The 22528-nt window shown below is 44.9% G+C and overlaps 1 protein-coding gene across 2 annotated transcripts in view; it reads right to left on the minus strand.

Moving 5' to 3' along the window:
* The window catches only part of cmip (c-Maf inducing protein), a 45733-nt gene extending 24717 nt beyond the window's left edge, over positions 1-21016 (minus strand). The window contains exons 1-2 of one of the 2 annotated variants that reach the window (XM_026172487.2): positions 20521-21016; positions 20023-20369 (exon numbers count right to left, since the gene is read on the minus strand). In XM_026172487.2, coding sequence (XP_026028272.1) covers positions 20023-20346 — 324 coding nt within the window. In that variant the 5' untranslated portion in view covers positions 20347-20369; positions 20521-21016. Of the gene's footprint in view, positions 1-20022 lie in introns of both variants that reach the window. The other variant, XM_080303366.1, reaches the window with a different exon arrangement.
* Between the last annotated feature and the right edge of the window lie 1512 nt (positions 21017-22528).

Below are 22528 nucleotides of genomic sequence, written 5' to 3' on the forward strand. Positions count from 1 at the left end.
TATTCAACCATAACTGAGAAACGCCACATAAACAGACATCGTTGGTGGGCAGCAGAAGCATTATTTATATTCATTTCATTTCAGCGCTCACTGGAAGAGTAAATCTACACGTTTCAGTTCAGGCCTCTGCGAGCGCCACATCTGCCCCTCAGATAATGTTTCTGATGAAATCCCAGGAAAATCTGCTCTTATCTGATTACAATAACACATGCTTTGGTATCAGTGTGCTCGTAACAACTTGTGACAAAGAAGCCTTTTCCGGATGTCATCAACCTCCCTGTAGTCATCTTTAGGCCTTTTTTTGTCGTCCTTTGATTTTCAGGTGAATTTGAACCATACGCCCAGGCCACTGTGAGACCTCCCATGATGCTCTGAGCGCTTTCAATCCGCCCCTCGTTCTTTTACAAAGCACTACTGCGTGCCGTCGTCTGGCTCCTCTGTTCTCTTTCCTGCTTTGGTTCCAGTACAGGATCTTCCCGCCTGTTCATTTGGGTTCTGTCTCCAGTTGAAGTCTTTAAAGCACCTAAGGACGAGCGCTGCAGTGAACAGGCACAGTCTAAATAAAACGGACTGAATGAGCTGAACATGTGTAGCTTTGTGGCGTTTGCCTTTGCAGCTGTGTTTTCACTCTTTCTGTACGTGGGGCCTCTCGCTCTCTTTTTTTAGTGTTCCAGAGACATTTGTTAACAGTGACTTTAAAAGTATACAAGGCCCATCCTTCCATGACTCCACTGCATCTTCTTCCCTGCGTGTGCTTCCACACAGATAAACAGCACGTCTGCAGCTCCAGTAAACACAAACACATCTGAGCAGCTACACGAGAGCAGCAGCAGCAGACGCCTGGCGTCCCTCTGCAGCCCGCTCGGGCAGACAGGTGGTTCTCGTCCATCTCTCTCTATAGAGCAAACAAACAGCTCCGCCAACCCCACCCTCGGTGAAGAACGTACATGCTATTCCTTTATTTACACCTCCCTCCACGACCGATGGGTGAGCTGGCTTCTCGGTGTAACCCCGCCTCCCCGCACACAGGATACCTGTTGTGCGCCTGCACCCGTGCGGGATTTTCATTACAGACGACGTCCACGGCAAATATTGGTTCTGGGCAAGATGTCTCATTTCCTCGGAAGAGTAAACCTCAGCCCCTGCCTCTGTCCATCCCTCCGCCTCTCCGTCTGCATGTCTCAAAGCTGCCAAATAGTGTTTGCGGTGGTTTTTTGCACGCACATGACACACTAACAAGATGAACTGCAACATTAAGAGGAGAATATGAAGCCGGGAGCTAAAGGAGACGATAAATGCATTTCTGAATAGGCAGAGGGAGAGCAGAACGGAGACAAACAGAGGAGACTTCAATTTTCTGATAACCGGCCGAGGTTACCATAGATACTCCTTCCTGCACAAGAGCGAGCACTGATTGCCTCTCTCTACCCTTTCCTCTCCCTCTCCTCCTCTTTCAGTCCTCCTCTTTCTTTTTTACATCTTATTCCCAAACCTCTCCTTTTCTTTTTTTTGGCTTATTCTGTCTCTTTCTGTTGTGCTTCTCATCACGGAGAAGGGCTGGAGGAGGCTACGGCTCCTCATCTCCTCTCCTCTCTGCTGCGTTGCTATAGAAACAAGAGGATGGAGATGTATGTTATGTTTTTTTGTTTCCAGGGAGAAGCAGACAGCGAGCAGTGATGGAAGGAGAACGGAGGAAATAAGACACAAAGAAAGAGAGCGTGACGCATGAACTATATTTTACAGTAAAACGTTCGGCTCATCTGTGCTGATCACCTCTGCATCACTGGCAGGATTATGGACAGATTTCCATTCAAAACCACCAAAATGTAAATCAGTAGACTTTAAACACCATTTGTAGCGATGCGCCCGTTTATTGGCTGACCATTGGTATCTGCTTTTGTCTTGTTTACAGCCATCAACAAATAAGTAAACAAGATGACATCACCGTGGCAGCGGTCGATGTTGATCTGTTGTCTCCCATCGGTTTTGGCATCCAGTTCCTTGAGTTGGCGATGTTGAATCTGTCCTCATTTAAAAAGACTCCTGATCACGAAAAACAATTTGAACGGGAACTGGAGCAAACGGGTGTTTGGGGCCGAGAACGAGCAGAAAGGGATGTTTGAAGTGTCGCTCCAAACAAGACAAAAAGACAACAGTCGAAACCTCCCCATCAGCACTGGGAAAGGAGGTGGAGGAGAAGTTAAAACCGGGAACAAAGATCGTTTTTCTCTCCAAAGATTTTTCCAGAAAGTCTTCTGTGCATTCGATGTATCATCGAAAACCAGAACGATCATACTTTTGCATTTCAATCCACGGCACCCGCTCGAGGTTACAAAACCAAGGCGGTGCACGACTGCGTGGCTCAAAGGAGACCACAGTGTGGCTTGTGACGGCGGATGTGGCGTCACTTTTGCCATGTGGCACTGTTCAGGAGTGCGGCAACGTCAGGTACAAGCTCTGCTGTAACAGCTGGCTATCGGCCACATTTTTACATCCGTAAAAATGTAACACTGTGGATATGAAATGATGCTCGCTCATGTGAAGAACCACATCTCTTTCCCACATTTCGGTAGCGAGGCGTGGGTACATGCATGCGAGTACCAGGTAAGGAGGTGCTTTGCTCTCTTATATGACGACGTCATTAAATAACACATGATCTCAGTTTCTCCTCTGCAAGTATCCGTGCCAGCTCAAGTAAAGGCTCGAGTTAGCATGGAAGCGTTGGCTTTTCTGTGCATGCAACAGTATACATAAGCACAGGGTGTGGGGCGTGCCTCCTCCTTTACCTTTCAGGTGTGGTGTGACCTTGTGTCAGCATTTGTAAACCCTGACTCAGTCCTCTACAGCCCTGACAGCTCGTCGATACACTGAGTAGAGTTTGCAAAGCGCCGCATGAAGGAGGAGTTTTCTGTTTTTTTTAAACGGCGTGAATGATGAGTCAAAGCAGGAAGCGCATCAGCAGCCAGAGAGAAAGACAAAGAAAGAGAAACCGGAGGAGGGTGACAGAGGAAGTTGCGGGCGACTCAAACAGCTGACTGAACGGGTGTGAGGAGTCACCTGGCAGGTGTTTCACAGGCCAATGACAAAGGCCAGAGCACTGTAGCACATTCACCCCTGGAAGAACTATGAAAGCTAATGTGAGTCGTCAGCCTGAGCAAATTAAATCCACAACTCAACAGGATATTAATACGTAACTTTATATGTAACCATTTATTTTAAAAATGGAAATTATTTGCTCTTCTCAAAGGAAAAATTCTAGATAAAAACCTCAGATGCAAATTTAACGTCGACTAACATTATTTTTCCACACATCTACTTCCTGTTTTACTCCTTTTACTTCCTCATCCAGCGATACTTCCTTCCTTCCTTTCCCCCCTTCCTTCTCATGCTTCTCCTACTTCCTTAAGCTTATTTCTCGCTTCCGTCCTTCAACTCTTTTTTCAGTTCTCCTCACCTTTTGGTATTTTCCTCCCCTTTTAGTCCACAAATCCTCATGTTTTTCATTTGACATATTTCCTATTCATGCCCCCATCCTCTCACCATTTCCCCAATTTACTTCCTTCTCTTGTGTCTTGTTTCCCAACTTGTTTCCCCTTTCCTTGTTTTCATTTCCTAAAGCCTTCCCCGTCTCTTAGTTCCTTCACAAAGCCCTCTTCCTACACTTCCTTCACTTAACATCTCATTCTTTACTTTCTCTTTGCTTTCTTTTCTTTCCAACTTCATCCATCTTTAATTTCTCCTCCCGGACTGAATACTTTTGTCCACTTCCTTTTACCTCGACCACCTTTTTCTTTTACAACTCTCCTTCAACATCCTCCACTGCTCCTTTCTCTCTGCCTTCATTTACGACACAATACATTTTTTCCAGATTTCATTCTCATCGGTTATTCATTTACTTTCTAATCCTTCTTCCTTTTCCTTCCTCTGCTTCCTCTTACTTTTTCTCTTCACTGGATTGGAACCATTTCACCTACTTTCACCACCTCCTTTTGACTCCTTTACCTTCTCCTCCCTCTCCCTCACACCTTCCTCTTTTCACTTCATGTTTCTGCTGTTCCACGTAAGTCATATCACTGAGCGTACTGACAACAGATGAGGACAAACAGAGGATATAATGACGCAGGATGTCAGATATGTCACCGTATCTAGAAACACTGAGGAAACTGAGAGAAGTCTGGTTGGAGAAACTTTATTGGCGTCTTGCAGTCAACACCATTTGGTGCACTACACACACTGACAACCGCAGCCCTCCTGCTGGAGACAGATAGCAAGAGGAAAAGCAGGCTTTGGAGGGCTGCACATTTCTTCCTGTTCCTGTCATCGTGCAAACATTACCCTTTCACATCCTGTGTTCCTGCGTGCTCTTATTTACCAATAACAGCCTTTCCCGAGCAGATGGACGTTCAGCGGCGACCCAGATTTGAGGGGCGGCTACGGTAACGGAGAGACCCCCGCTCAGCGTGACCAGCAGGTTGATCACACGCTAACATAAACATGTCACGTGTTCTGTTTAAGGGCTTAGTCACACAGCAGAACTCGTGCAAAGCTGCTCGACTCAAAGCATTAGAGTCACTTCCCTCAACGATAAGCCGCTGCACTTCTCCATTTGCGAAGGAACGAGCAAACCGCAGCTCGTAAACACACCCGCGGCGCACTGTCAACAAGCCGGCCGGCCGGGCCGCCCCAGCGTTTGGTGCGCTGCGGCTTGACACGGTTCCAAGAAACGTTTAGAGTCAAGGAGCGCTTCGGCCTCGCTACAGCAGGAAATGAGGAACCCCTCCAGCAAAGACTTAACGCGGGACGGTGCATGTGGGGGAACAGTGTGTGCACACAGCAGCACCAAACTCACTGAAGGTGTTAATATTTACACGTGTAGCTTAACGCTGCACTTGATTAATGCAACTCGCAGTGTTGCAGCAGAAAGAAGAGCAGAGCTTTGCATGTGCAGGACTGAGGACGGAGACAGAGGGACGTCCACTTCCTGCTTCCAGCATCAAGATGAATCGCATTTAACAAACATGACTGATTCAAGTCGTCATAAATCTTCATCATTTATGTTAATTGTTTTATTTATATAGCAACAAATCCTGGTATTACATTAGATATATATTTGCAGTCTTACAGGTCTTTGATATCCTCTCAGTATACAATATACAAAAATAATAAATTGCTAGTTTAAATAATTTCGAAGACCAAAAAGTCAAAGGAGGAATGTCAGTTTTCCAAAACAACTACACCGGTTTTTACTGTCACATTTGTGCCCCTGAGGCTCGGCTAAAAGCACAAAATGGGTGTAAACATTCTCCACAAACCACAAGTTTTCTTAGAAAAAGAGAGAAAAACGAGCACATTCTCTTCTTTTTCTTCAGTAATATTTAAGTTTACAAGAACAGGAACGGGTTAGTGTCACTTTAAGTTTGGAGCATATGTTTAGAAGTTTTACAAGCCGTTCATTTTAGGACGGGACAGCGACCAGAACATCATCTGTTGCCACATTTTCAAATACAAGCAGATAAAAATAGATCCTGGAAAGCTGTTTCTGATTTATTCCTCACCCTCATTCCTGCGCTAACAGTATGTGGAATGTGCTCAGCACACAAATGATATGATTAGCCTTTAATTTGAAAACTAAAGCGGTATTAGGGAGTGTGTTTAACACCAGCGAGACATCAGGATATACTGACCAAAAAGCAGCAACAACTAAACAAACAGCACAATAATAATGGGTGTAGCGGTTCCTGGCAGCGGTTCCGTGAGCGGCTCGACTCCGGCTCCAAACGGAACGTTAACCCAAACAAAACTGTAAATCACACTCGAGAAGCTCACATGCACACGCACACGTTGCTGTGACTGTGGAGGAAGGTTGCTGTGGAAAACAGGCCTGCCGTGAGCTGTCGTTATTCCCCGCCGCAGCAGGTCGACGCTCGGTGTTGTGACACACAACAGACCTGAGCGCAGACACGCAGTTACATCAGACAGTGTGAAAAGCGTGGCTGAATATCCTTCTCCTGTTCAGGTATTTAATGGAAATACTGGAGCAGCAGAGCGAGCGATACGTCAGAATGCAGATATGATCGCAGCACGGTTCACTGACAAGTTGTTTAGCAGGTAACATGTAAGACCTGCTTAACTGCACACACAGCATCCCTGCGACAAACTGCAAACTTTCTATCATTGCACCTCGTTACCTGCTGGATGTAGCAGCTATTCCTCACACTAAAGAGTCTAAATACTTTTCATCCACTTTCTTCCGCCTACTCAAGTCATGGTCAGCTGGAGCCTATCCCAGCCGCTGTGGCGCAGGAGGCAGGGTGCACTCTTGTACAGGGCCGCTTTTCACATAATGCCATCTGTATGAATGCACAGGGCTTCACGTGGCACTGAAACTGTCCTGTAGCGACTTTGATTTCTGGCTGAATGTCAGTGCTAAAGCTCCGAAACTGCAGCAGCTTCAACCGTCACCCAGAGAGACTAATGAGTTTGTTGCTGGTTACGTTGTGGAGGAGATGCTACAGTGATCTCTGTAAAGTCAATACACTGAGGTAAATGTGCAGCAGGCTACACACCCTATGAACAAAACCAGCATGTGGATGCCGAACTCAGAGGGCTGTTTATCTTTGGCAGCGCAGAAGTGCTCTGATGACTTCTCCGTCTCTGCAGGTAAAGCAGCAGTGTAACCGAATCCCTTTTTATGGCTCTAATCTAACATGGCAAGTAATGTAATATCATTAATGACGACAACAACTTAAACACTGATCAAACACATTAGAATTCCAGCCTAACACTTATCTGTAAATATCCTAACACACAGGATTCGAAGCTTCTTTTATGACCTTTTAATGGCATCTGAAGACGTGCAGACAAACTGAGGAGTAACGTCATTTCGTATATAAATACGCAGCGATTTAACTGCCTGACAGTCTGTTCTGAACCAACACTCAAATTCACTTTAGCCTTCAAGGTTTTGTTCCCTTGGTGGTGTTTTTGTGTTTTAAGATTAGATTGCGATACTGCCCCTGACGTTGAGGCCATGGCTTCACTGCTCATTGTGGTCTGGTGATGAATGAGCTCAAGACGTCACCAGCAAGAAGGCCAGACAATACATCAGGGGCATCGGGCACCGGTTCTGACCCCCCCAAACACTAAACCAAACTGCTGCAGTCACTTCCTGAATAAAAGCAGTGTTGAAACGCATTCGTCCCTCCACTTTTTTGTTTAAATATATGCTTTTTCAAATCAAGTTGCCATATATTGTGAAAGTGTAGCCTGTGATTTGTTTTTCTGACTCATCAGGTTTCAGGGCTGATTTTTTTCTTATATGAATAAAAATCTTTCATATCAGTGCAGATGATTCAACAACAGGAACATGCTTGGTTGAAGCTTTGTAATTAATGTATTATTAATTCAGAAATACGTACAGTACACAGCACCATCAATGCAACAAACACTACCGAGGTTTTCTTTTGCTTAGTCACTCATTTATTTCTGCTGAAGATGCTCCAAGACCACCACGTGAACTACTTGATCCTGCGTATTCTAAGCATTTGGCGTTGACAGCACAATAATGGGATTTCTTGCCTCCTGCCATTCACAAATAAAAAGGAGGTTAAATAAATCTTGAACGCTACTTTAAATGTTTTCTAAATGTGCGTCACGTTTCCACGTCTCGGTTGAAACTTTGAACCGAGGTCTGCAAATTTTGTCATTAGACGGCGAGCGTGAGGCTCTGGATGGGCAGCTTTTTGTCACTCCAGCTGTTCACGTCCACAGCGGAGCATAATGTAAAGTAATGGCAGATGAGGTCAAAAGGCACCAATGAGAGGAGGGCAGTGTGTTCATTTTAAAGGCGTCACGTGTGACTCCTGCTTCCCACACGGCACCGTAGCCCCAGTATTGTTTTCGTCAGCCTCCTCTTTGCCAGCTCGTCCTCCACATCTGCAGACGACACTCATCGCTTCTATGAGTTTGACACAAACTTGTTCATGAGGTCACGTGACCTACAACTCGACGAACAAATGCTTGTTTGGTCGTCATTCTGTATGCATGCGTGCTTTTCTTACTGTTCTGGTTTCTGCAGCCAAAAACAACACAAAGAAGCAACAGCTGTTTAGAATGGAAAAACTGATTTTTTTCCTTTTCCTGGGCTTTTAACCAGACTTCTCACCAGTCATTTCATCTGATGTTGGCTCCAAATAGCTAGGGTCACTGCTGACGGTAAAATACTGCAATCTTAATGCACCTCCAGAGTTTTTTTTCCCCCTCATTAAAAACACATGCTTATTTTTACATTATTCTTTTTTTTTTTTTAATTTAGCCAGAGAACACTGTACGAGCGAGGTAAAGAGATGCAGAGAGTAAACTCAGAGGCAGTTTATTAATCAAAGAAATGACTGGCTTGTCTCTGGTTAGTCTATCAATCTGCCTACATTTAGCCGTTTTACTGTCTTGTTTTATTAGATACAGCACAAGGAATCCAGGCTACAAAGCACAAACTCTGCATCAGCACCTTCACACGATGCACGGATACGTTGGCTGATTTATTTGCACTCGTTTCCTTTCATCTCAGTGTGGGAGTCTTTACTGCATGCTCCTGTCATTTACCGTCACATTGAATCCACTTTTCCCTGCTGTTACTATGTTCCACACACACGTGAAGCTGGAGACGGACGAATAAAGTTAAAAAACAACACGTGCATTAAATCACACGACCGTTTAAGAGAGGATGAAGTCGATGAAAATGTCATCTGAACTTTTCTTTTTCAAACTTTGGGCAGTTCAGTCAAAAACTGCCGCAAATGAAAAGAAAAAACACTGCCGGGGTAGCAGAAACAGCTCCAACCTGCTGACTCTTTGGTGTTAGCCTCTTCAGTGTTACATTAGTCCTCAGTCACGCAGGGATCTGCCCCCTGTTGGAAAAATGCACATTCCCTATCCGGTTGGGGAGTGGTTGCTAGAGGTCGCTAGCAACCAGTGTTGCCAACTTAGCGACTACATTTAGTGAGTTTTCAGACCCCCTTAGCAAAAATTTTCTAAAAAGCGACTAGCGACAAATCTGGCGACTTTTGCTGGTGTTACTGGAGACTTATAACGACTTTCTGACGTGAAAGCAAGTATCGCTCTCACACTCAACAAGCACGGGTGCTGCCGTGGGCACCTCGCCCTTACCAAAGGCAGCAGATAGTCCTCAGGCAGCAGTCCCCCCCCAGCTGCCATCAGAGTTCACCCCTACACGTTCAAACCGCTAATGAACGGTGCATTAGCGAAGCCGCTGCTCCCGCGCTGATTGTAATGCAGGGTGGGAGCAGCAGTAAATGTACAGTTTTCTTTGTCTAAAATAAATCAACTCCATCTTGTACATCCGATTTCGACTAACGCTGTTCTGGTGAGGTTTGCTATGACCATTTTGATTGTTAATGTAGTTTGTTAACAACGCTATGGTTAAAAATAGTCTTCTTTCACTGTTACTTTTTGTGGATCAAAAGTTTTAAAACTACTTCATCATCATCATCATCATTTATTTATTTATATAGCACTTTAAAAACACACCTGGTAGACCAAAGTGCTGTACAATACTAATATGCACATAGTAATAGACATAGCAATAAAGTTAAAAAACAATAAAAAAATAAAAAAATAAATAAAAAAATAAATAAAATTAAATAAAAATGTCAGTTACCCACAGAGTTAAAAGCCAGGGAATAAAAATAGGTTTTTAATAAAGACTTAACTGGCACTGATGCAGCCTGTCTAATATGGAGAGGAAGGTTATTCCAAAGCATCGGCGCGGCAACAGAGAACGCTCGGTCTCCTCTAAGTTTCAGCCGTGACTTTGGGACCGAAAGCAGCAACTGCTCAGCTGACCGAAGGGAACGAGTGGGGACGTGGGGCTTCAACAAATCAGACAAATAAACAGGTGCCAGACCATTTAGAGATTTAAAAGCCAATAAAAGGACTTTAAAACGGATCCTGAATTCAATTGGAAGCCAGTGTAAAGAGGTCAAAATCGGAGTGATGTGATCAAATTTTCTTCTACCAGTTAAAAATCGTGCCGCAGAATTTTGCACTAATTGCAAGCGTGACAAAGTGCCCTGCCCAACCCCTGTTAAAAGAGAATTACAATAATCTAAACGTGAGGTAATAAAGGCATGAATAACACTTTCCAAGTCACGCTTGGAAAGAAAGGGCTTAACCTTTGATAAACGTCTGAGGTGATAAAATGCTGATTTTACCACCCCGTTTACATGGTCATCAAAGGTGAGTGCAGAATCAATTTTAACTCCGAGATTTGTGATCGAACTCTTTAGTTGGGAAGTCAAAGCTGCAAGATCAACATCCAGAGTATGAGAAGAACGATTTGGGCCAAATAAAATTGCTTCTGTCTTCCGATCATTAAAATTTAAAAAGTTGTTTGCCATCCATGCTTTGACATCAGTAAGGCAGTCAAGCAGAGGTCCAGTTGGGAGACTATCAGAATGACTAAGAGGTAAGTAGAGCTGGCAGTCATCTGCATATAGATGGAATGGCACTTTATGCTTTCGGAAAATCGCGCCAAGGGGCAAGAGGTACAATGAAAACAATAACGGCCCAAGAATAGATCCCTGTGGAACACCCCAAAGCAGAGGGGCCACAGAGGATGAAGCCGACCCCAACTTAACACAAAATGTCCTATTTAAAAGATAGGACTTTAACCACAAAAGTGCCGAACCAGTAATTCCCACACCGTGCTGTAAGCGGGAGATCAGCAAATCGTGATCCACAGTGTCAAATGCAGCTGTCATGTCCAACAAGACCAGCACTGCATATTTACCACGGTCTGTCGTTATCAGGATGTCATTCATAACTTTTACGAGGGCTGTCTCCGTGCTGTGGAATGGCTTAAAGCCGGACTGAAAGATTTCTGACAATTTAGAGTCATTCAAGTAGTCCATCAACTGAGTATAAACAATCCTTTCCAGAATCTTACTAAGAAAGGGAAGCTTAGAGATCGGTCTAAAATTTGATATGACTGAACTATCTAAGCCTGGTTTCTTAAGTAAAGGATGTATGACTGCTTAAATTCCCTAGGTACTTGACCAGACAAAAGACTAGTATTAATAATGTTCAGAATATGTGGTCCGATGATAGGAAATACCTTTTTAAGAAAACGGGGAGGAACAACGTCATTTGGAGAGCCACACGGTTTAGCATTCAACACAAGTTTCTCTAAATCAGATAAAACAATTGGTAGAAAAGCAGAGAACAGACTTGAGCAAGAACCATGCATGGCTGGGTCAGCAATAGGTAGAGTCGGAGGTCTCAAACTAGCAACCTTTTCCACAAAATAATTAAGAAACTTATTGCACATAACCGCAGAAGAGTGCAAAAGAATATAGCCTTCCGGATTAAGTACAGAATTTATGGTGTTATATAGAACACGAGGGTATTGCGAGCTGGCAGCAATAAGTTGAGAAAAATAGGAGTGCTTGGCAGCCTTTACTGCTCTCTGATAGACTTTCCAGCTAGTCTTAAGAGCTTCCATAGAGACGCACAGCCTATCTTTTTTCCACCGTCTTTCACATCTTCTACATTCTTTTCTAGCGGCTCTGGTAAAATCAGTTAGCCAAGGACTAGCCTTTGGCTTGCATTGTCTGAATATAAAAGGAGCGACAGCGTCGAGGACAGATTTACAAGCAGAATCCAAACAAGAAACTAATCCATCTGAGATGGACAACTCAGGAGGATAAGAAATAAATTGGTCAAACAATATGGAAAACCGCTCGGCAGTATCTGAGCCAAAAGCACGATAACATCGAGCAGGTACAGCACGCTTAAGAACAGGATTAAAAAGAACAATATCACATAAAATAGGCATATGGTCAGAGAACACCGCATCCTCGACAAGTACGTTTTGGACAGATAAACCATGTGATAAAACCAAGTCCAGTGTGTGACCACGTTCTTGAGTGGCACCTTTAACAGACTGAATAAAGTTAAAAGAGTTCACTAAGTCCAGAAAGTCCTTAGCCAGGGGCTTCCCCGGGCAGCAGACGTGTATATTAAAATCACCAAGTAAAAGGATCTGGTCATACCGTGATGCACAGTCAGCAAGAAACTCTGAGAACTCGGATAAAAACTTCTTGTTATATTTTGGGGGCCGATAAACAATCGCACACAACAGCGAAGACGAGTGGACCAGTTCACACAAACAGAGTTCAAAACTGGTGTGGCGTGTTGATGGGGATAGCTGCTTAAAGTCAAGATGTGCCTTAAAAACAACAGCTAGCCCTCCTCCGCGACCAGAAACTCTCGGAACACTAAAAAAGGCACAACCAGCCGGCAGTAATTCAGAAAAGGCACTTAACTCACCGGGTGGAATCCAAGTTTCAGTCAAGCAAAGAAAATCCAGTGCATGGGAAGCGAAAAATTCCTTCAAAATGAATGTCTTATTTGCCACCGATCTGGCGTTAATTAATCCCAACCTGAGAGGAATTGGCTCGGGAGCTTCCGAGGCAGCAACAACCAGATCCACAGGTCGGAGGTTTGTTTGGTCCACTCCACGCCAACGCAGATGTCGGAGAGGAGAGGGTTTTGCAGAACCCTTCTCGAGAGATCCCACAACAGGAACCAAGCAGGAGTCCACCGGGTCCAAAGCACGCAACGGCACCAAGAGTAGCGGGCAGGATCGACAAATTGAGCAAAGCTCATGAGGAAAACAAGAGATCCTGAGTCTCAGTTTGACAAGGCTATAATGATAGTTGCTATTGTTGAAGCTACCCACAGGGGGCGCTCTGGAATCAATAAGATATACAGAATAGAAGAAGAAGTGATCGTGGTAGAGGGAATAATAAACAGCTAGCTGAAGCTAGCACCAGGAGCAATTCTTGATGTTTTATTCATAGAGGAATAATTCTCCTGCGTTGCTTCCGCACATCCAGTGGCAATGGTAAGGAGCGCCAGTGAGGTGGCACTCAAAAAAGAAACTCCGCCAGTGCCTATTTCGGGTCACCAATTATGCAAATTAGGCGATGAGGTCATTTAGCAACTTCTAGCGACTTTTAGGACAGCCAATAGTGATTTTCCTTATTGCTAGCAACTGATGCTGCACTGAGAACCTCCTCACAATGGTTTTGGCCACCAGCAGCACTCATGGTCTGGTTGTAAACTTGGGTAAACTACTCAAACAGCGCTACGGTGAAAAGTGTGATGGAAACGTGTTAATGACAAACTTAGGCTGAGGAAAACTTGACTAAAATGTTGACAGCTCAGTGAGTTAACTTAAAGACAGCTGCTACACAAAGCTATGCTAGTACGGAAAGAATAACAGTATAACATGAACAATCCATTAGCTCTTGCTTGTTATCTTGTGACACATTTGTGCATCAGCCACTAAATCATGCAAACGATTAGACAATGCGCTGCTGTGTGACATCAGAGAAAGCTTAAAATGCAAACGGGCGGGGGGGGGGATGTAAATTTCAGTTGAGGTGGAAAACAAGTTTCACAGCGTTTGGCTACAGAAAAGCACTGTGTGCAACTTCCCACTGCCCGAACTGACTACAGCTTCTTCTTTTTTTTCTTCCCCAGCTGCCTTAAAAACAGCCCACAGTTTTCCTGAAAGACACGACTAAAAACAATAGAGAATAACTGCTGCTTGGCTGCAGTCTACATTCTTTTTTCTCCCTCCTGACAAACTCTGTCGTTTGGTTTTCTCTGTTTTCCTTCACTTTATCCATCACTCGCTGACACACATAACAAGGCAGAATAAGGGGAACGAGTCCAATTCCAATCCATTCTAAATATTATAAATCAATATGGCAGGGAGCACCATCATTCCTGACTCCAAGTCAGATCTTTGCCTAATGGCTGCATTGTTCAAACACAGACTGGGAGGATCCGTTTTTTAAAGTATGAACACGTATGGTGGCCTGTCAGGGAGGTCTGCTCAGACCTGTTTGGGACTCTCTTGCCATTTTGTATTATCAGAACTGCAAAAACAAGATCCTTCTGCTTTTGGGAGCAAAACATGTGACCAGCTGATCTGGATGTATACTTTTATCCTCTACTCTCCTGCACAAGCTTTCTTCACCACCTTCAGAGTAAAAGCTTCAGGATTGGCAGCGGTCACGTGGTTAGCAGCGTCACCGCACAGCAAAAAGGATCTGGGCCCAAAACTGCCAGCCAGCTGGAGGCCTTGCTGTGTGGAGTTAGCATGTCCCAGTGCCTCGGTGGCTTCTCTAAAAGTACTCCAGCTTCCTGCCACAGACCAAACACGGACTTCTTAGGTTAATCGCCGATTCTAAATTGGACACAGCTGTGGATGCAAGCCAGGTGTAGAGCTTAAAGACGGTACGATATGTTGCTGCGTGAAAAGGAGTGCAAAACTTTTAAACTTTTAAGGAAAAATCCAATTAAAAGTTCAGGATTTTCAGTCCTGCAGTTCAAGACTGCGTCTGGATGTAATCAAATCTATCGCTGCAGAAGCATCTCTGAAAACAGGGGCACATTTAAAATGGTTCAAGATATCACTTTTGAGGCTAGAGCAGAGTTTCCTGTCTTTGTACAAATCATAACCAATCAGCTGCTGCTTAGACCTACTTTAGAGATGGTGGAGATAGGTGGCTTGGCGTTGAGGCCTGCTCTATGAAGTTGAATGACGCATTAAGCAACCACATCAGGAAGTCTAGCTGACTTTTCTTTCCTTTTTTTAAAGAAACTAGGGGAGTTCTAACAGCTGGGCTGAAACTAAAAGCATCAGTGATGTGACACTTTTAAAAACAATTTCTGTCCTGAAAATGAAAACTAGAATACTATGAACGCATATTTTCTCAATGTATAATCAGCAGCTAATTGCTGTTTTCTAATTAGTGAAATGTAATCATGTTTACCTTTAAACTTTTACACTGTAAAATGGATCTGAGTGCAGCAGAATAGGTCCTCTTTAGGAGTTTTGGAATTGGGCTTGCTTCACTCATGGAAGTGAATCATTTATATTGTCAGTGTAAAGCTACAGCAGGTCCTAATACTTCTTTACTGTGAGCCTGACTCTGTGTTAAGAGCTCTGTTAGCATCTCACTAACAGCTGCTGAGCTGCACACCCACAGCTCCGTGCAGTGCAGTTGTGTCGTCGAGGATCAGTTTGATCTACGTCTTCTTTAAAGATGCAGCTCTGCGCCGTTTCTTCTGTGCTCCCTCAAGTGTGAAACTTCCACGCCTCCCACTCGTCCCACACGTGACACTGCTGGACACCTCGGCGTGAAGGAGTTAGGTGTTACAACTCAAAGTTAATCCGAAGTGTAACACGTTCAGCAAGGTGACAATAACACACGGGCTCATCCACACAGTGACTGAGAATAACAGGCACGTGTTTTCATTAATGTGAAACCTGTTTGTGCGACTTCAGCCGCTCACACTTTAGGATTCGCCACACAGCAAATCACCTGAAACCACCTACAAGACTAGTTTTCTCTTAGAGAAACAGGACGTCCCTCAGGTCTGCCTCTGTCCTTTTGTTTGTTCTTCAGACACTTAAAAATGACTAAAAATGTCATTTACAACATTTTTGGTCATCTTTTGCAGTCTTTTTGAGGCTGTGGTCATTTTTCATCTTTGACGGTCCTTTTTGCTCTTTTGTCGCGTGTTCGTGCAGTCATTTTGAGCGCATTTGTGTTCATTTTCCATCTTTTGTTGTTGTTTTTTCTCGTTCCATCAAGGAAACATGGTCTCCAACGCTCCGACTCAATCAGTCCAGCACAATGCTGTGGAAAAAATAAAGTTCCATGTAACCAGTTTATCTGTTCTAAAAGTGACATCATGGGTCACACCAACGCACACCAAGATAGATCAGCGATGTTGCTTCTTGCTAAATATTTCACCTATAAGGACATGCGAGATAGCGATTCTTAAATGCCAAGTTCAACCTCACCATCTAAAATGAACCCAAAATAATCAGGTTCCTTTCATCTCTCGCCTTTTGTGAGCGAGACGTGATATAGGAAGTGCTTTCCTGCACTTTGCAGCCTTCTTACATAAATGTGATGTAGGTTATGCTTCTGAGCACAGCCGTGGCAGGAAGGTCTGTCGAAGCAAGGAATGAAAAGTGAGTCACAACCCTCCCTCCTGCTACTCAGCGAGAGACAGAAAAAGCATTTAACAGATGAGTGAAAGCCTAAGCGACTGCAACTGTCTACACTTGTGTACGCATGAGAAGGATTTTAGAAAAATGGCAACCACTTTAATTTAATTCAGGTGAAACCCTCTTGGCAGCGGCGCTCAGTTTCACAGAGCTTTTTGTCCTCACAATCATCTCGGTTATTTGCAGAGCGTGGGGATGTTGTTGGAGACGCAGAGTCGACGCTCTGTGGAAGCAGCCCTGCTGGAAGAGCGCAGAGCAAATGGGTCAGCATTGTTCGTCGGCCCACATACCGGCTCCGCTTGACGCTGGGCACAAAAACTCCACTGAGGACGTGCACATTCACGCTCCCGGCCTGAATAAAACCCTGTTTGCTCAGATTTCAGCCTCTACGGGGGCAAAGAATAGGAGACGGCTCGCAGGCGCACCGCTGCTGCATGAGGATTTCTGAATAAACGCCACATGTGACATAATTCAAAGCAGCATTAACGTCACACGGTAGATTTCCTGAAACGAAGCAGGCTAACAGACATTTTGTGATAAATGACACCACTTGGTATTTGCAGTATGGTAAGAAAATATGCGGTGCTGAGTGAAGGGCTGTTTGTTGCTGAGCGATTTACAGGATAACATATGAGACATCAGCCAATAAGCTTCTAATATGTCATATTAAAACAGACGACACAGCATGCAGTCAGGAGGTTTGTCAGAGCAGGACAGAAATGTCCAAAATGAACTGACTTCTAGTTTGCAGTTTTAAAAGATTCAATCAGAAAATTATTGTTTTTTAATGCTTTTGAAAATAAAACTAAAAAGATTGCATGAAAAGGTGGAGGCTTAACTGATACCTGCAGGTTGTTTTTGCATTCTCAGCTGCAATAGTTTCACGACTAGTGTTCACAAAGCACGAGGGTCACAGACAATGACAATGACCCCTCAGTGTGGTTATTTTTAATCAGTATTCTGACGCATATCCAGACCCACCCAAGCAGAGATGCCCAGACCTCCTCCAGCTCCTCTGGGGTGGACACTGAGGTGTTCCCAAGCCAGCTGAGGGACACCTGTCCAGCGTGTCCCGGGTCTCCTCCCAGCTACAGGTGCCCACAACACCTCACCTACGAGGCCTCCAGGAGGCATCTTAGTCTGATGCCTCTGCTTGATCCCTTCGATATGATAACGATACATGGACTGAACCCATTTACGCACATTCATATAGGCACTTCTTTTCTCCATCTAGCTGCTTACTGTCTAACATTCAGACTCCAATCAATGCATCAAGGGCAACTCGGGGTTCAGTTTCTTGCCCAGGGATACTTTGCCACGTACACTAGAGCAACCAAGGAATTGGCTCACCAATCCTGCGATTAGTAGATGGCCTGCTCTACCTGCTGAGCCACAGCCAGCCCATTATGGAGCACCTGAAAGGCCGAGCTCCTCACCCCATCTCTAAGGCTGAGCCCAGTACAGAGTGTACTACACATTTATAAAAACCGTTAGTTTTTCATTTTCAAATATTTTTTGATTTCAAGTGTTGTTTAAATGTCTTTGTTATCTTTAAATTAATATATACAAGATATTGGATAATATGGTAAATGGCCTGTATTTATATAGCGCTTTACTGGTCCCTAAGCACCCCAAAGCGCTTTACACATCCAGTCATCCACCCATCCACACACACATTCACACACTGGTGATGGCAGCTACGTTGTAGCCACAGCCAGCCTGGGGCGCACTGACAGAGGCACCCCAGGGTTGTTGGAACTTTACAATTTGCAAAGTCAAAAACCGAAGAAATCCCCCCCACACACCTCCCAGCTACTAAATTATAGTTTATACAATTACTTCAAACTGCAAACATTTTCTGAAGTTATCAGCAGATTTTAAAGAAACATCTGCTATGGCTTTACATCCAAAATACCAACAAAATATCAATTTAAATTAAAATAATTCAAGTGGGGCCAATATAGCAGCGCTCTATCAGTATCTGCATTTATAACAGCTGATAAATGAAAATGTAAAAAGTAAAGAAGAGATGAAAGAAACACCCTTCAGCCATGTTGTAAGTGTTGATGTTACATCTTTTGCCCACCAGGGGGCACTCTGCAACTTCCCTGTCAGGAACAGAGGGAAGTTTATGTGACAGTAAAATTATTTTTTTAACTGCATTGATCAAAATATCTTAATTACTGGTAAATATCTGCACATAACAAACGTTGGGAAAATGTGTTCGCGATTTGTGTCTTGCAAAGAAAAGAAAAGGACAACGTATCATTTCATCATCATACATCAGTACCGTTCTTACAAATCTTGTATTTGAGGCTACAATGAATAAATAATGATAATTACAAAAAAAATATGGGCTGTATTTTTGTGTAATCCCACTTTGAACCACAAGATGGCACTGGGTATTTAACCTGGCACACCGTTAAGGACATATTCATATTGGTGCCCTGGAAAGGGGCAACTCTGATGTTAACAGTAACGTGGTAACTTTGAATTAACCGCAATAATTGCTTTTGCAGAGGCTGGTTACACAAATAACTACGGAGTCGTTATCAAAAGAGCTGCACGTTATTTTTCTATTAATCAGCTAGTTTCATGATACCTCATCCTGTAAATGAAAACACTTGCATATAACCCCTGATTCCTCGCACATATCTCAGGGTGTCACGGACTTGCTGTGTTACGCCCATGAGATAATGCAAAAAGGCGACCAACAATCAGTGTAAGGCAAAAGTTGAGCCGTGACGTATATATATATATCCATTTTCCCTGAAAGCTCTACGATTTCTCGAATGTGATATTTTGCATGAATTCAGAAAGTCATCAACTATATCGGAAAGTCTTTTCTGAAATAATAACAGCTGCCAAGGTGTTGCACACTGCAGCAAGCAGTTCTGCAAACTCCTCCAGCGTGGGTGTGATAGGCAGACGTCCAAAGGGCCTTTAACAAGGTGTGCTGATAAAACACGCTTTGAGGAAAATGTCACGAGATGATAACAACAGAAGGGGGAAATCACAGGGTTTAATTGTTCTGCTAACAATTACAACTGATCCCTACTGACGCGGGTCCTGTTGCAGTTAATGCTGTAATTACAGAGTGTGTGATTCCTCCAGGCTCTTCAGCTCCTAAAATAATGGCCATGTTGTTTCTTTTGAAAGGGGGAAGCTGCTGGATTTCCTCCTTTATGTCTACTGGTTAAACAATCCCATTAGATCCCATCCAGGTCTGTTTTCATTGGCTCAATCAGCTGATTACCAGGACCTATAGGCCTGCACATCCGCAGAGGAAAGAGCCTCCATGTGATCACATGACCAAAGAGACGTCACCCCGTCAGAGCATCCTCTTTCTCTTGGCCTCCCTCTGACAGGCAGGAAGCAGCAGCGCTTTGTTTGGTCAGGTTGCTGGAGTAGACCTTCAGCTGGTTTCATGTTACACACCTAAAGCCTAAACCCCCCTCCCCCACAGATGGCTTTTATTCCAACACATTAAAGGAAGAAGATCTTAGCTGTTAATATTTAAAACCCAAACGCAACAACCCCTCCCGGAGTCAAAGGACGAGCTCAAAGCGAGAGAGAGGCACCTGGGAAGCCGGCAGGGTCCCGGGAAGGTGAGGAGAAGTGATGGAGGCGTGGCGGGGAGGGGTTCCAGATTAGGAGCAGGAGGGAAAGCAGTGACAGGCTGCCTTCTTCCAACTGCGTCAACAGCAGACTGTGCTTAATCTGGGTGCGCGTTCAGACACGAAAAGGCAAACAGCAAAACTGGAATGTGAAACGCAGCATATTATGAGGAAAGTGTGTGTGTGTGTGTGTGTGTGTGTGTGTGTGTGTGTGTGTGTGTGTGTGTGTGTGTGTGTGTGTGTGTGTGTGTGTGTGTGTGTGTGTGTGTGTGTGAGAGCCGGAAGGTTCCTTACCGTGGCCGAAGTCAGGCTGCTGTCCGCGAGCGTGAGGTGATGCGGCTCCCATCTCCGCAGGAACTTGGAGGTGAGGATCTTGCTGAGGAAGGTGCGGGGGTGTTTGACCACGCACACCTGGATGTCCCCCTCATGGAGCAGCTTGTATCGCATCCCGCTGCTGCTGCAGTGATGCAGGGACCTCTTGCACGGCCCCGCGCCCAGCTTCGTGTTGTTATTGCTCTCCGACATGTCCGCCAGCAGAGGCTTGTTCTCCTCGCACTGGTAGAACTGATTGTTGTGCGGCTCGCTGCCTTCAACGCCGCCGCCGCTGGTGAAATCCATAGTTGTCTGTAATCCAACAGTTTCTGCTCTCAAGGAGGGGAGAGTGAGCGCGTCGCCACGACACGACAATCCGACATGAATATGTAAAAAACCAATATTAATAATAATAATTTTTTTTTAAAAATGAGGTCGTTCAGATCGAGCTTGGGGGTGGGGGGTGAGGGGGGTACCTACCTACCAACCAACTGCTACAACACGACCTCGGTTACTGTAGACAGGCGCAGAAACGCCACCGATCAGTGTCTCAAGGCAGGAGATCCAGATGTGGGGAGATTTTCGTGAAACACTGCAAATAATCCACCATTTTCCTCCCCGCACAATGCCCCATAAATTGTCTCCACGGTGCGCGTCTCGCCTCCCCCTCCACCACCGCCACCAACGAGCTACTCAATATGTTAGGGCCATGGCCTTATCCATTCCGTCCGCCCTGGCTCCAAACGCAATAATCCACAGCGAGAAACGTGCGGGATTCACGAGGAAACGGGACGAGTATCCAATGGCGGCGACCGTGGGCTCCTCCGTGGGATTTTGTGGTCATTACAAGCTAACTGGCACGGTTTCCTTTTATTCAGTCTTTTCCCCCTATCTTGGTGTAAAGCAGCCAGCACTCTCCGGCAGCGCCGAGCCGATTGGTCCTCGCTCGTTCATGTGACACCGGACTGACGTCAATGGGGAGGTGAGCGGATGAGCCGTGTGTCTTTTGCGCTTGAGTGTCTGCCGAGGGCGCACGCTCGAGCTTCGCTCACCCTCCTCCCCCGTGCGCGCAGAAAAATGGAGGAGGGCGCAGCGACTTCAGGCGAATCCTCATTTTCTTTTCCCAGTTCTGAGGAAATGATGCAGCGTCGTCACTTTCCAGGGAAGGAAAAGACGATCGCTGGCGGGCTGATGCGTGCAGGCGACGGGCAGTTTACACAGCTCCGAGCTGCTGATCGAAATCTGCCCCCACAGCCAGATTAGATGCATCTGCCATTTGCAAAGGCAGAGGTTCGTTTTCTGTGGCTCTCAGAGACAACTTTGTGAACAGAAATGGGGAACAGAAAGGAAAGGGATTGATTTTTTTTAAAGTAATATACATTATGTACATAAAATGAAGAAATTTGTATTTACAGGCCTATATGTTGGATATCATTTGTTATAAATTCTGAAACCAGATCGGACAGAAAAGTAAATGATCCCTTTAAGTGTATAGACTCAGCAGTTATGATAATATGACAGCAGCTGGGAATGATTATTTGAAAGCAGAACATAAAGCCTGAGAGCTTCACTGCATTATATTCCAGTATGTGTTGAACCTGAATCTTTTGCAAAAATGAATCAGTATCATGAAGAGGCTGCTATGAAAGCTGCAACCACCAAACACCTGCAGAGGGTCAGATAAGTCCTGAAGAGTCAGCTGCATGGGAAGAACAAGATCTGGGCAATGAACACCTAAGCCCTGCCGGTGATCAGGTACCCCGCTGGGATAATAAGCTGACCAAAGGAGGAGATAGGAGCCACTGACTCTGACTGACATGGGGGCTTTCTCCCCAGATCCAGCACCCTGAAACTGTGTGCTACGTGGAAGAAAGGTGGCTGAGGACTAGTGAGTGTCAGAGCCGCTGTCCAGGAGGAAACAACAGATCCATGAGTAGCCTACATCTGGAAGATGGCCACAACTGATAGTGTGCTTAGTGAATACCTCAGGCAGCAGCAACCTGAGAAAGGGGAGCACAGCATATCTGATAGAAGAAGTGACTAAAGTGGCTAATAATTGAGAAAACCTACCAGTGGCTGAACAAAGTTGAACTGAAAGACAGCACAGAGGGACTAATCATGGCAGCACAGGAACAAGCTCTGAGCACAAGCTCCATAACATAAAATAAGTATACATAACAGCAGGGTGCAAGATGCTAGCAGGCAGGGCATACATGGAACGCCATGACATGGAAGTCATTCTCGAGTGATCGAGCGGAGAAACTGGTGATGGCTAACCAACCGTACATAGTGGTGGTAGACAAGCAGAGAAAGATGGCCGTAGTGATAGATGTAGCGATACCAGATGACAGCAACATCAGAAAGAAGGGAAACGAGAAGCTGGAGAAGATGTGGAGGGTGAAAGTAACAGTGGTCCCAGTGGTAATCGGAGCGCGGGAACAACATCCGAGATCTCTGTTCTAGGAACAGCTAAGATACTGCGCAGGAC

The sequence above is a fragment of the Astatotilapia calliptera genome, chromosome 7 (assembly GCF_964374335.1).
Source record: "Astatotilapia calliptera chromosome 7, fAstCal68.1, whole genome shotgun sequence".
NCBI classification, from domain to species: Eukaryota; Metazoa; Chordata; class Actinopteri; order Cichliformes; family Cichlidae; genus Astatotilapia; species Astatotilapia calliptera.